Source organism: Lonchura striata, chromosome 7 (genome assembly GCF_050655825.1).
Source record: "Lonchura striata isolate lonStrDom1 chromosome 7, ASM5065582v1, whole genome shotgun sequence".
NCBI classification, from domain to species: domain Eukaryota; kingdom Metazoa; phylum Chordata; class Aves; order Passeriformes; family Estrildidae; genus Lonchura; species Lonchura striata.
In genome coordinates, this window is record NC_140709.1 from 26,288,195 (window position 1) to 26,300,907 (window position 12,713).

A 12,713-nucleotide genomic window follows, 5' to 3' on the forward strand; every position below is an offset into this window, starting at 1 on the left:
TCAGTGTTGTCAGTGCTTTCACTGGACCCGTGGAAACAATTGCATACCAGAGTGGTGTTTGGTGGTCTTCTCAGTGCTTTCATGGTGGATCTGTGGCTTTGTAAACCCACACACATTAAATGCAGAATGAGTCAAATTCCTGAACTTCGGGTACTGGAGCTGCTTCCTGAACAATTGTACTGTCACACCTGCTGTGAATACAGGGCTTGAGAAACAAGCATTGCCTTAATTTCCTTTCCCTCAGCTGCTCTGGTCCTTCGCTGCCGTGAGCAGCTGGGTGACTGGATATTGCCCTGGATCAGGAGCCTCATGTGCCAGTAGAGTGACCTCTGAAGGTCTTGGGTGAGCAGATGATTGGGTCTCTCCTCTGCACTGTTTCTGGAGACTTGTTTTTCTTCAAAGTCTGTGTGTATACTTCAGTAAAATAAATGTAGAAGTCAGAGGAGGATTCCTCACAGCGTGTCCCTTGGTGGAGCTGTGCTTGCTGGGGAGCAGGTGTGACAGGACCTCGGAGGTGTGAAGCGAACGATGTTTCCTGGAGAACACTAATGTCATCTGGGCAGTGACTGTCAGTGTAGGCTTGAACTTCTGACATGAATTGCCACCACAGTGCTAATAAAGAGAGGAGAGAAGAGAAAGGCTTGTGGGGAGAGCTGCCGTGTTTTACTGTGCCAGCTGTCCAGCTGAAAAACATAGAAAGCTTTGGGGTATTAAGGACTTTTGCTTATGAAAGTGGATGGAAGTTTTGTCTGCTCTAAGAGCCACAGTGTGGTTTGGTTCTTGGATTTGATGGTGTTTGGGAAAGGATCTGCACCTTTCTTTTCTCCAGTCTGCCTTGGGAGACAAAAAGCAGCCTGTCTGCAGAGCGGGAAAGCTCCATGGCTTGTGTGAGTGAGGAGAAACCAAGGAGCAGAGCCTAATTTTTAGGAGGTGTGCTAAAATTCACGGGGGTAAATCAGACAGCAGATAGGAAAAGATGGAGGGAAGCAAAATAGAGCAGACAGACCACAGACATACCAAGGGGAGGATACGAAAAAGTGAAGAAGATGAGATGAGAACTGTTGGAAGACAATTATATTTTATTTGATTCTAGGCAGGTGGGAGGGGAGGTAACTAACAGCTTGTGCTCTGAATGCACAGCATTGATGGTCACTTTAATTAACAGGGATTACAGGAGTTAGCATTATCTGTAGCGTCCTGGCTTCAAGATACCTTCAGGGGAAGATCAGTAGATACCTCAAAACACTACTGAAATCTCCAAAAATTACATGGGATATAATCTTCTCCGCTCATAAAAGCATTTTTAAAATTTTTAATATTAGAAATCAGTTTAAATCCTGACTTGTTAGGTTTTTATCTTCCTTTTGGTTCAGCACTTTTTTGGCATGAAAAAACTGTACTAATTCAACATATTCTTGGATATTCTTTTTGTCCAAGTGCCTGTCTAACCCATGTTTAAATCTTAATAAATTTCTTATCATCCGTAGCATCATTCCTCCATTTATGCAGTACATGAAGTATCAATTTTCATAATTTTTAATAGAATTCTGTTTTATACTTTAAAATTTGACATCTTTAAACTTTCCTGGTTTTATAATCAGACAGTGCATGTTTCTAGTATACTTACCCTGTTAATAATTTATTTTCTAGATGATTTTGAAACATTTTTCTCCTTTCAGGGCTAAATAATAAAAATCCATCTAGTCTCTTCATAAAACAGGTTTTCATTGCCCTAAATACTTGCTTTCCCTGAATACCCAAATTCCACAGAACCCATTTGTAATACAGGCTCTCAGTCTTTACAGTGTAATGCATGTGATATGTAGGGTCCAGCTACACAAATATAGTAGTTAAAGATTAACTTGTTTCTTATTAATGTTGCAATCTAACTCTGTAGCTTTTCTTGTCATAAATGCACATCAAGGAGAAATCTGAAGTGATCTCTCTGTAGTAGTCCTTAACTAGGTGCCCCTTCCAACTTTATGCAACTAAGGAGACAGGTTTATTTGGATTTTTCTGGTGTGTGTAGTTCAGTTGCGATCTGCAACTGTTTGTTTTTAGTAGCATCTGTCTTCTGTGGTCATGGAGTAAATTCATCTGGGACAGTTAGTTATTCTCTGCTGAACTCCTTTCTCCCAGTCTTGATTTAGCTAAAATAAATGCCCATCTTCAGCTGAATGTTTCACTGTTTGGCTCTTCACATCCAGAGTTTGAGTTCATTAGTAAGTAAGCTGTTAGTAAAAAACAGTAGTAAATATAATACTGCTGCACTTTTGAACTAATGAAGAAAGCTGTGCACTACAAAAGTCATAAGGTAAACCATCTCTGACCAGGCAGTCTCATCAGCTTTCTGGTGTTCAGAGTTCATACCCAGGATGTTTTTTCCCACTCTGGTTGTTAATAGCTGTGGTTTTCAGTTAGTTTCATTTAGAATACTTGGTTCAATGCTGCAGTTACTAATCTCTTCTCCAAGTATGTGCACGTGGGTGTCCTCTCCTGACAAGTTGGAAAGTAGCCTGGAAGCAAGGAAAAATGAGAATTGTGCTCCCTGGGCTCTCATATGCTGTCCATGCCCCGGAGACTTGTTCCCCACTAGGACACTTTTCAGATCCCTGTCTTCATTTGAGAAGTCCTGATGTGGTGCCTGCCAGGGAGATCAGTGCCTGTGAACAGGGCAGGAGGAATAAGAGGAGGAGGTGGTACCCACAAGAACAGAAAGATGCTGGGGTACACATCAGCAAAGCTCGTCTAGACTAGGGGTATGAAAGCTTAGAAAGGAGATGTACAGTTTGACATTCCTTTATATGTGTTGGGAGGTTAAGGTTTCAAACCAAGCATATTTTCTTCTGTTACACTGTAAATTGCAAGAATAGGAATTGACAGCCTTAATTTCAGCTGTCATGGCCTACCCATACATGCAAATTAGTGTTTATGTTCTGTGTGCCTGTACATCTTGGCAATCTTGATCATACCTAAACTTTAGACAATGCAGTGGCCAGTGTCTCTGGAATATGATGCCGTGATGCTCAAAAATCTGATTCCTCTTTTTTCCCACAAATTACTGTAAAATGTAGTAGTGAAGCCATTAGAATTCAAATACTGTGATGTATAAGTACAAGCTAAATTGAACCAGAGTCCTTAGAACCTGTAAATAACATGAGACTGAGAGCTTGTCAAAAAACTGCAGGTTGTTGGAAACGCACTTAAACTGCATGTGTCAATATGTAAATCTCACAGCAGCTTCCTGCACTGCTTGGTTCTTACATTATGAAATGAGGAAGTTCCTTTTAGGTGTTTGCAGTTCAAGTTAAGTATTTGATTTCTGAAATGTTGGTGTTGTAGAAGAGGGAGTATCTCAAACAGTTAATCCTTTTGCTGATTACATATGCAAAAGATGATGCAAGCGTGGAAGCCAAGCTTGTAAAGACAGAGGACATTGGCTGAATAGTGTATGAGAGGATTGGAAATTTTTCCTAGGAAAACACTGCATTTATCAGCAGGAATTTGGCAACACATTTACCTCTGTGAATATTGCTAAATACCAGATACTTGCACATTTCATCCATTTGTAATCCCCATTGACTCCATGTGGAGCCACGATTTCTATCAGCAAACACAAGCATTATTGGTTTTGCAGTTTACTTGGATTGGTAGCTGGAAAGTTGTGTTCAAAAGTTCTTTGGAGAGGTTTGGCTGGCAGATGTTGCTGATGTAAAAAATCTGCTTCTGAAGTGGTTCAAATGAGATAGTCTTTTGACTGGAGTCACCATGATACATGCATAGAATTGGGAAAAAGTTGTTGATTTGCTTTTCTTGGAGACATAGTAAAATGGTAATGGAAATGGTAAAAATCAAAGGGAAACCTATCGTAGTCTGGTTTGTAGTTCTCAAAATACAGAATACTCAAAAGAAAAATGAGCATATAGCATGGAAGACTATGTGTTAAAATATGACTTGTGTGTTAAAGTTGGGATAGAAAAACATCTAAACTGTTGTAATTAAGTCTTCAAAAGCTGTTTGGTAAAATATATTGCAAATACTAATAGTGCATGGGTTTTGTTTTTGAAGTATGAAACACAAAATGGGAAAGACTTAGTCTGTAGTACGGGAATCTTGGGTAGAGAGAGGCATAACAAAATTCCACTGCTTAGAATAATTTAATTTGCTTTTTTTTAAAAAATTATGTTTTCTTTTATTGTTAATTTTCCAGGAAAATCAGGTTTAATTATTTTCCTTCTTTACTGATGTTAGAACTCAATATTTGATACTTTACATTTCAGGTTTGACACACACACTTGAATGGTCACTTTCTGTAGTAAATATACAGATTTTGATTTATATACACTGACTTGGTTTCTTTCGAAGTAGCGTGCAGTTACTGCTGTGAAAAGCTGTTTTACCTTTCGTGATTATAAATTGCTTACTGTGAGACATTTCATATTCAGGACTGAAGTGTGACTCTGCTGTTTTAGGTGGTATAAAAGGTATTCTCTTTCCTGTAACACTGAGGTATAGTTTGCATTGAAATGGAAGCTTCCTTGACTTTGTGTTTAAAATGAAATGTCTGGAGAGTGGACATGGTACCACCACCTGTATTGATACTTCTAAGTCTTTTCCTCAGGGAGGCCAGGGACAGAGAGGGCATTTCTGTTTCTTTCCACTTTTCTACTGTTCTGAGCATCCTCTGCCTCCAGGCCCCTTCCCAAAGCAGAAATGCTCTAGTGGTGGTTTTGAGCCAGCTCTGAAGAGAGGTGTGCTGCCCTGGGGTAGCCAGAGGCCAGAATACATTGGGCAACACAGGGTGGTACACAGAGTAAGTGTTGTGGCTATGGACGTAATACCCATTCTTAATATTTGGTATTTGGAGTTCAGTATAATACAGTAGCATTGCTATATAATTTCCTTGTATTTTGAAGTTCTTTTTTATATCAAATGTTTTCATATCAGTACTTAAAGAAGAGCTGAAAAGTGATTTCTGAGATCGGTGCAGAATTTAACAGACATTGCACTCTGCCTACGTGCATGGGTTTGGAAGTTATGCAACCTCTTTTTATAGAGTTGTATGTTCTGGTGATCTAGGTTTGCTCAGTTAGTGTTCAGAAATATCAATGTATTAGGAGCTGTATATGATAAAAAACTTAGGTCATGGCAAACTAATGCATATCTCTAAATATAAAAACATTTCTGGTAAGGTTCAAGTAGAAGTGGCTTCCATCATTTTGTATACTGGCTTTAAAATCACTGGGTGGAAGTTGCTGTGACATAGAGCCATAGACAATGTGGTGATGGAAAGAACTTGCATGGAGATGTTGTATATTTAGTTCAGGCAAAGATGACTGAGTGCTCAGCACAGAATATTGCTGTTGGATATCTGCAGGCTGCAGCTGGGGGGAGAGGGAAGGCTGTTAACAGGGCATGTTGTCACCTTGGCACTGAGGGAGTGCCCTTCCTGACATACTGACAGGTCTTTAGTCCAAATTGCAGAGGTGCTAGGTCATCAGAGTGCAATTGCTCAGTTTTATTAGGATGAGCAAAATGCATTTTTTCCTGTTCTCATTGTTGGAGGAGGCTGGACTTGTTTTTCAGAAACATTACACGCAGAAAAATCAACCTGAGGCAAACACCTGGCATGAAAAAAATTTGCCTGAATACTAATAATTTGGCAACATTTAATAAGCAAATTAAAACAGTATGTAGTAATGGGAATTCAGATGCAGTGATTACTGCCAGATTCACCAAGAATAATGGACTTGCATACCAACCCAGACTTATGACAAATATTGTGATTGTAGGTAACTAAATGACCATGGAATCTGGAGCAGAGAACCAGCAGAGTGGAGATGCAGCCGGTACAGAGGCAGAAACCCAACAGATGACAGTACAGGCACAACCACAGATTGCAACGTTAGCCCAGGTATAAAAATGATATGGTGTAAGAGTTTTACTTATGGTTAATATTTTTAAGAGGGATAATGTTTGCTTATGGGCCTGAGAGAAGATTGTGTTGATACGATTCTGAAACACATGTGATGTCTAGTTCTTTTAATATTTGTCTTAATGTTTTTAAAGAAGTAGAGTAGTAGGCTATGTTAGTTCTGAAGAGCTGTATGAGTGTAAATTGTGTAATGTTAACACAGTAATGAATAAAAAATATTTCTAGAGTTCTTTACCACAACCATACCACTGAAAGGTATTAATTTCAATGCGTGTAACCTACTGTCTTCTTTATATTGATTGGATTGTCTTGCTATTGTGTTTTCTGTTAAAAACTTTCCTGTAGTAGTCAGTTTAATTCTGAAGAAAACAAACTAAATGTGTAGATAAATAATGCAGCAAATAAAATATTTTATCAGATGGAATTAATATTATGAGCATTATAATAATGTGGAATAATCTGGCACTTGACAGCTTGTGTTATCCTGTTGTTTCCAGAGTTTCACAGAATTGTTGGCAAGTTAGAGAGACAGAAGTAGATCATTTGTTGTCCCCAAATTATTTTGGAGAGATAAGAAACACAATCCCATCTACATCTCTGATTTTGGACCTGGGTTTCATTTTTGAGTAAACTGATGGTTGGGCAGAAGCAACCCCATTATGTAAATGACTACAGAATATGTTTGGCTCTCTTGTGTAACCATTCAATTTGAAAAGTAATTGTAGTCTGCAAAAAAATGAACAGGTGTTTCTGATTCCATAGTTTATGGAATTGAGTGTCTTTTAAGTGGCAGAAGTTTTAAATCACATAGTTTCTATAAATGATTAGTGTATTTTTAAAGTCACTGCACCTTTTGGTAGTCCAGAGACTTCCAAACAAGTCCTGCCCTCTGTAGTCCATACATTTCCATTCAAGTGATAGTGTAGGAAGTGGAGCTGTTTAAATGTATAGGTTGATTTTCTTGGGTGAAGCTGTAGTGTGAATTTACAAACCACCAGCTGCCCTGCACCAGCTTGCCTCTTTGGGCAGTTTTCTCACTGTCTAACTTAGGCACAGAATGTAGGTGGTGTGAATAACACTTCAATGTGAACTGAGTGGAAGTCGTTTATTTCTCCTGCAAAACCAGTTAACTGCTGCTCACTTGATGTGCTTTAAGGTTTAGTCCAGAGAATCAAGAATGTTTTACATTTATGTGCTAACATACTAACCTCCATGGAGCTGAACTTAAAAGTATGTATTGGGTAGCATGCACTTTACTCAGACATAATTAACCCCAGTACTTGAATGAGACTTTTTTCCAAGTAAGAAAACACTATACAAGTATGGTTAAACTCCATGTGAACCACCATGTTGTCATTTACTATATTATTTGCACCTTGGTTTTTCCCCAGCCTGTACAGAGTTTGTGGAGGTGATAAAACAGTCTAAACATAATTCCTTGTGTTGTTCACATCAGTGTTATGTTACTATGATATTTTTAATAGGTGAAGTGGCAGTGTTTGGCATTAGGGAGTGCCCTCAGAGGCCTAGCCAAATCTAAATAACTAATTATATAAATTTAATTCCTCCATTATCTCTTGTAAGGTCACCCCTCTTGCAAGCTTAGTTTAATTGCTGCGTTTTTAGTGAGTTCAGGGTAGCTTTCAGAGTCAAAAGGAAACTCGTCCCAGTTCCACAAGGTATGAGTCAGAGACATGTGCGGAAGTTACACTCTGCTGTGGGCTTAATCCAGCCACAGTGGCCTCCAGTTGATCAGCTTTGCTGTCATTGCCAAGGACTGTTTAGTCAGACATGCATTATTAAGAAAGGTCACTTGGTAAAAGAATACAATTTGTTAGAGGAAAGGGCTCTCAAGTTAATCTCAGCCCAGTTTCTCTCAGATGCAAGTTAAATAGCACCACATAATGCTGCATCTGCTTTCCTGGAAAACGGAGGTAAAAGCAAATGCAAATTGGTGGATTAGGGAGAGACAGCTGTGGAGGAGAGAGTTCTACATGTAATTCCCTTTTATTTTGTTGTCAAGCAAGATTTCATTGTAAGTGGTGGATGTTTATGAAAACTCAGAGATGAGCTATTGCAGCTTTTTGAGAATTACGTGTTCACAGGGACAGCAGAGGATTTCCTTCTGCATCCAGTACATAGCAGCCCTTTGAGATGAGGTAGGACAGCAGTGTAGCCCTTCCTCGCACTGCAGCTATGTGGATTGATTTTTTTTAAATGCTCTTGAACCGTGGAGCATTGTTAGGTTTTCCAAACTTGGATGACTAGAAGAAAGCTGGTGAGTCAGTGACCCATGAGCTGGCTGAGGTCTGCCAGAGCAGCTCACGCTTGCCTGCAGTCCTTCCCTGAGGGCCATGGCGTGTGGGAGGGATGCTCACTGAGGGCGGGGTGTGCTGGCACCCTGCAGCCTTTCAGGAGCCTCCAGCCCCTAACACAGGCATCGTGTCAGCAGGCAGCTGGAAGTTCTGGATGTGCACTGGGCATTGTCCCAGCCGTGGGGCAGCCTTGGTGCATGGCCCTTCAGCTACCCAGAGGAGTTCTGTGGCTGCCAGGGTGAGGCTGCCCCATGTGGTGTGAGCAGCTGTGCGTGGCTACTGCTGTCCCCAGAGCCCGAGCCATAATGTGCCATGCTGAGGTCATCAGTGTATCCCTGTTGGCATGGCTGCCGTGCCTGCAGGTCTGTGCTGGAGAAACAGTTGTGTTTAAAACATGGGCAATCTTTCCTCATAGAAATAACTCTTGAAACTAGAGTTTGTGTTGACCTGTTACACAATAATCACAGTGACTGCCTACAAAATACTTACTTCCACTGCAGACTCATGGGGTTTTTCTGTCTGAACACATGGTCAGTTTTCTTCATTTACATGCACTTTGCCAGCTACTCATATGGCTTAATCTGTAGAAAGTGAAAGGTATGATTCCCTAAAAATGTTAAGTTCTTACATCTGGCAAATTCTTTGCATTTTTCTGAGTGAGAACAGAAATAGCTCCACTCCCATATGTTTCTGCCTCTGACTCAGCAGTGTCTGTAGGAGTACACCCGAGTCTGAGCAGTATCCAAGTGAAGTAAGTGAAAGGTAATGATGTGTTTGTATCAGGTTACTTCAAAATAGAGGCGATTGTGTTTTTCTTTTTCTTGTCAGTGATTTTACAAATTATGCTTGAGCCTCCAGAAATTCTGCATTAGATTATTTTGCGAAGTAGGTCAGGTGTTGGGCTCAGGCAGTTCAGGGGGTTTTATATTACACTGAAACATTTGGGTCATCTGACTGGTGTCTAGAAGAGACAGTTCTTTCACCAAAACAAATACTGAACTAAGGAGATTTTGCAATAACCTAATTTATGCTCACTGTCTCTTCTTCGCAGGTATCTATGCCAGCAGCTCACGCAACATCTTCTGCACCCACGGTGACCTTAGTTCAGCTGCCCAATGGGCAGACGGTTCAAGTGCATGGAGTAATTCAGGCTGCCCAGCCATCAGTTATTCAATCTCCACAGGTCCAGACAGTTCAGGTACTGACTGAAGAAATTCCTAATATGTGAACTGGGCCTTTGAAATAGGCCTGTCATTGCACTGGTTTTAATGTATTTGTGTTCTGGATTGTGTTTTTGTAAATCTTTACAGTGTTTGCTACTCTTTTTTCTGTTCTGGCTTAACCACTTTTCATTTTAAAACATTGCTGAGTTTCATTTCCCTCTAGAATTTGTTTGGTGAGTTTAACAGCCTTAGGGTTTTTCTTAAAGTATTACTCTACTTTTTCTCTATACTGTATTTACATACATTTTTCTTGAGTAAGAGTTCATACTATTCTGAAGTGAACAAAAGGATTAATTTTTTGTAATAATGTACTTTTTAATAATTAATGAGACCAGCATTCTAGAATGAGAGTCTTTGCTCTGTAAGAAGTATTTGCATTGGTTTACAATAAAGGTCTCTGTATGTTACTGGTTCTTAAAAGAAACCTATCAGTCCTTACATAGAAATGGTTTTAAAATGTGCTGGTTGAGTGTTGTATGCTTTGAGAAGCCTTAGCATTTTCTCTTTTGTGAGGCAAGACAGGTAATGCAATATGGAGGTAGCCTGAAGATAGGAGGCAAGTAGTCTGAAATCTTTAAAACCTCTAACTTGCTTTTTATCCACTGGAAGTTCAGTGTTAATGAATGTAGAAATTTTTTGGTGTACAGCAGCTACACAGGACAAGGACTACACATTATTCATGTGCTGTTAGAACAATTAACTCAAAAAATGTTTCTTCAAAAAGTAGGTATTATGACTTTTGGATAAGATATTCAACTGGATATAGTTTTTAAGAATAAGGTATGCATAACTTAAAACTAGACTATTCTGGTAATAATCTTTATTTTTTGCTTCTCAGCTTCAGTGCTGAGTTTGTGACCAGCTTTGCCATCCTTAGCCATTGTAGTCAAAAGTTCAGAGTTTTAATCTATCAGAGGTGAGCAGTTTTGAGATAACTGCACAAGTTGCTACCCTGGAGGTAGGAGATAAAATACTGACAATGAAACCATGCTTGGAATTCACCAGGTTCAATGCAGATCCATCATGTTTTGATATTCAGAGCCCAGTAGTTCACAGTCAGCCTTGGACATATTCAGGCCCTCTATCTGACAATTGTGAGATGTGGGTGCCAGCAAGATTTTTGAGCCTTTAAGAATCTTCTTTACCGTGTATAAATTGTCAGGATGTGATCTCTGTTTCTCACATAAGCATCATTAGCTTTTATGTAGTTTGTCATGCACATTTTGAATTTTAAATTATTTAAATTATTTTAATATTATTTTTATTTTAGCTTTTATGCATAAAAAAATTTGCTTTTTTAGCAAAGATAGTCAGAATTTTAGCTCTATGTTATTTTTAATATCTTCATGTATGACATTTTCCTGGCAATTTCTTCCATAAAAGGCAGTCTCTCTTTAACATATCTACCTCATTATTTATAAATTGATGTTTTTTTTAGTATTATAGTCATTCTTTCCAAACTCTTCTGCTACCTTAATTTGGTTTACTTATTCTCTCCCTAAATTTTGCTAAAATAATCTTTGTTTCCTTGCAATGGATGAAAACAAAACATTATAGAAGGCAAAAACCATATGGTATTAATGTTTAGGATTTCTTATTGAAGTATTTAAATTATGAAGAACATTCTGCTGGGTAGATCACTGGTCATTCTTTGCTGGATCAATTACTAAGCAGTAACTTTCTGTTCATTATCTAGATAGATCGCTTGCATTGTGGTGTTTTTCACAGGATGTCAACATTTCCTTAAAATAAAGGCATTGGAAGTGGCTTGTTAAATTTGATTGCTATTCTTATTTACAGATCTCCACTATAGCAGAAAGTGAAGATTCACAGGAATCAGTAGACAGTGTCACAGACTCACAAAAACGAAGAGAAATTCTGTCCAGACGACCCTCCTACAGGTATGCAAGTTAAAGCAGAAGATTTTCTTGATGGATGGGTGTGTTCTCATGGAGATACAAACAGTGGGATTGTATTTTTTTTAGATTTAACGTTTAACTGAAATCTCTCTTCTGTCTTGCAATTGGAATATGGAATATTTCTGTGGAATAGGATGTAAAGAGATAAGCAAGAGGAAGAAACCTCAGCAGTTACACTTACTTAAGACAGAAGTGAGCTGAGAATATGCTAATTGCCACATTTCAGAAGATTGAAGTATCATTGTGATAGATGCCTTAGAAATAGCTTTAATGAATACTTAATATACAAAATGCACTTAAGCTTTGCAAAAAGGGATTTTGTGTAATTTGTAGTCTGCAAAAAATCAACTCTACTGGTTTTCATTATTGCTGAAATGCTAGCAGCAATCAAACTTAATTCCTTTTTCCCATGAGACTTAAGGAAGCTGTGATGTTCCATAGCTCAGAGAGAATTTCTGCTTGAGCCAAATAGTATGTGTTTAAAGTTAAGTCAGTGTATGTGTTCAGTGTAGTATCTAGTGTCCATTCCTCATGGCAAATACCTCTGGCAAAACCAGCTGAGGTTCTCTTTCACGTGGTGTCCCATGTTACTTTATTAATTAAGCCTTTGTACAGTTTTTTGTGTCTGTATTAAATCCCACTTTCAGTCTTAAAACACACTAAATAGCATTAAGGAACAGCTCTGGGGTTCAGTAGTTTTTAAGTGACCTGTGAGTTCCTGCTGCTTTAAAAAATCCAAGTGCTCCTTTTTCCTTTATGAGCATAGCCTTGGAAATAGAAGCTGGGCTGTAGGCCTGAGCATATCTCAACCATAAAACATTTTTAGCACTGGGGACATTATTGTCTGCCTCATCTAGCAGCCTTCAAGGCTATTCTGCCAAAGATAGTGCAAATCGTTGCTGAAGACCCCTAGCCATAATAGATCTGGAAAAATAATTTTATTTGTGAGGAGCAGTGTTAACTTTAAGGCTGCCACAGATTCCCTTCAGTCTGCTTCTGCAGCAAGACACTTGATTTTACTATATATGGAAGAGTGGCTGTATATGGTGAGAAAACAGAGCTAAGTAAACAAGCAGCAAGACTGAGAAGAGGGTGCTTGTGCATGCTGACTTCTCATTGAGGTGGGCTCTTGCTTGCACTAGCGCCACAACACAGCCTCTGTCTTCAAACCAGATCGTGGTGACACAGCAACATTTGTTAACTTCTGTATGCACCTCAGACTCAGGGCTGGTGTTGGTTAGGTCAGAAAGGCTGAGCCAGACCACTGCTGTCTTTAGTGACTTCCCAGCTGGCATTCCTCTACCTGCTGTAATTGGCCCCA

At 39.1% G+C, this 12,713-nt stretch overlaps 1 protein-coding gene across 5 annotated transcripts in view; it reads left to right on the forward strand.

The window, feature by feature from the left end:
* The window catches only part of CREB1 (cAMP responsive element binding protein 1), a 39,835-nt gene that overhangs the window by 12,946 nt on the left and 14,176 nt on the right, over window positions 1-12,713 (forward strand). For 2 of the 5 annotated variants that reach the window (XM_077785117.2, XM_085585236.1), the window contains exons 2-4: window positions 5,793-5,914; window positions 9,302-9,448; window positions 11,274-11,374. In XM_077785117.2, coding sequence (XP_077641243.1) covers window positions 5,801-5,914; window positions 9,302-9,448; window positions 11,274-11,374 — 362 coding nt within the window. In that variant the 5' untranslated portion in view covers window positions 5,793-5,800. The remainder of the gene's footprint in view (window positions 1-5,792; window positions 5,915-9,301; window positions 9,449-11,273; window positions 11,375-12,713) is intronic. The other 3 variants (XM_085585237.1, XM_077785118.2, XM_077785119.2) reach the window with 2 other exon arrangements.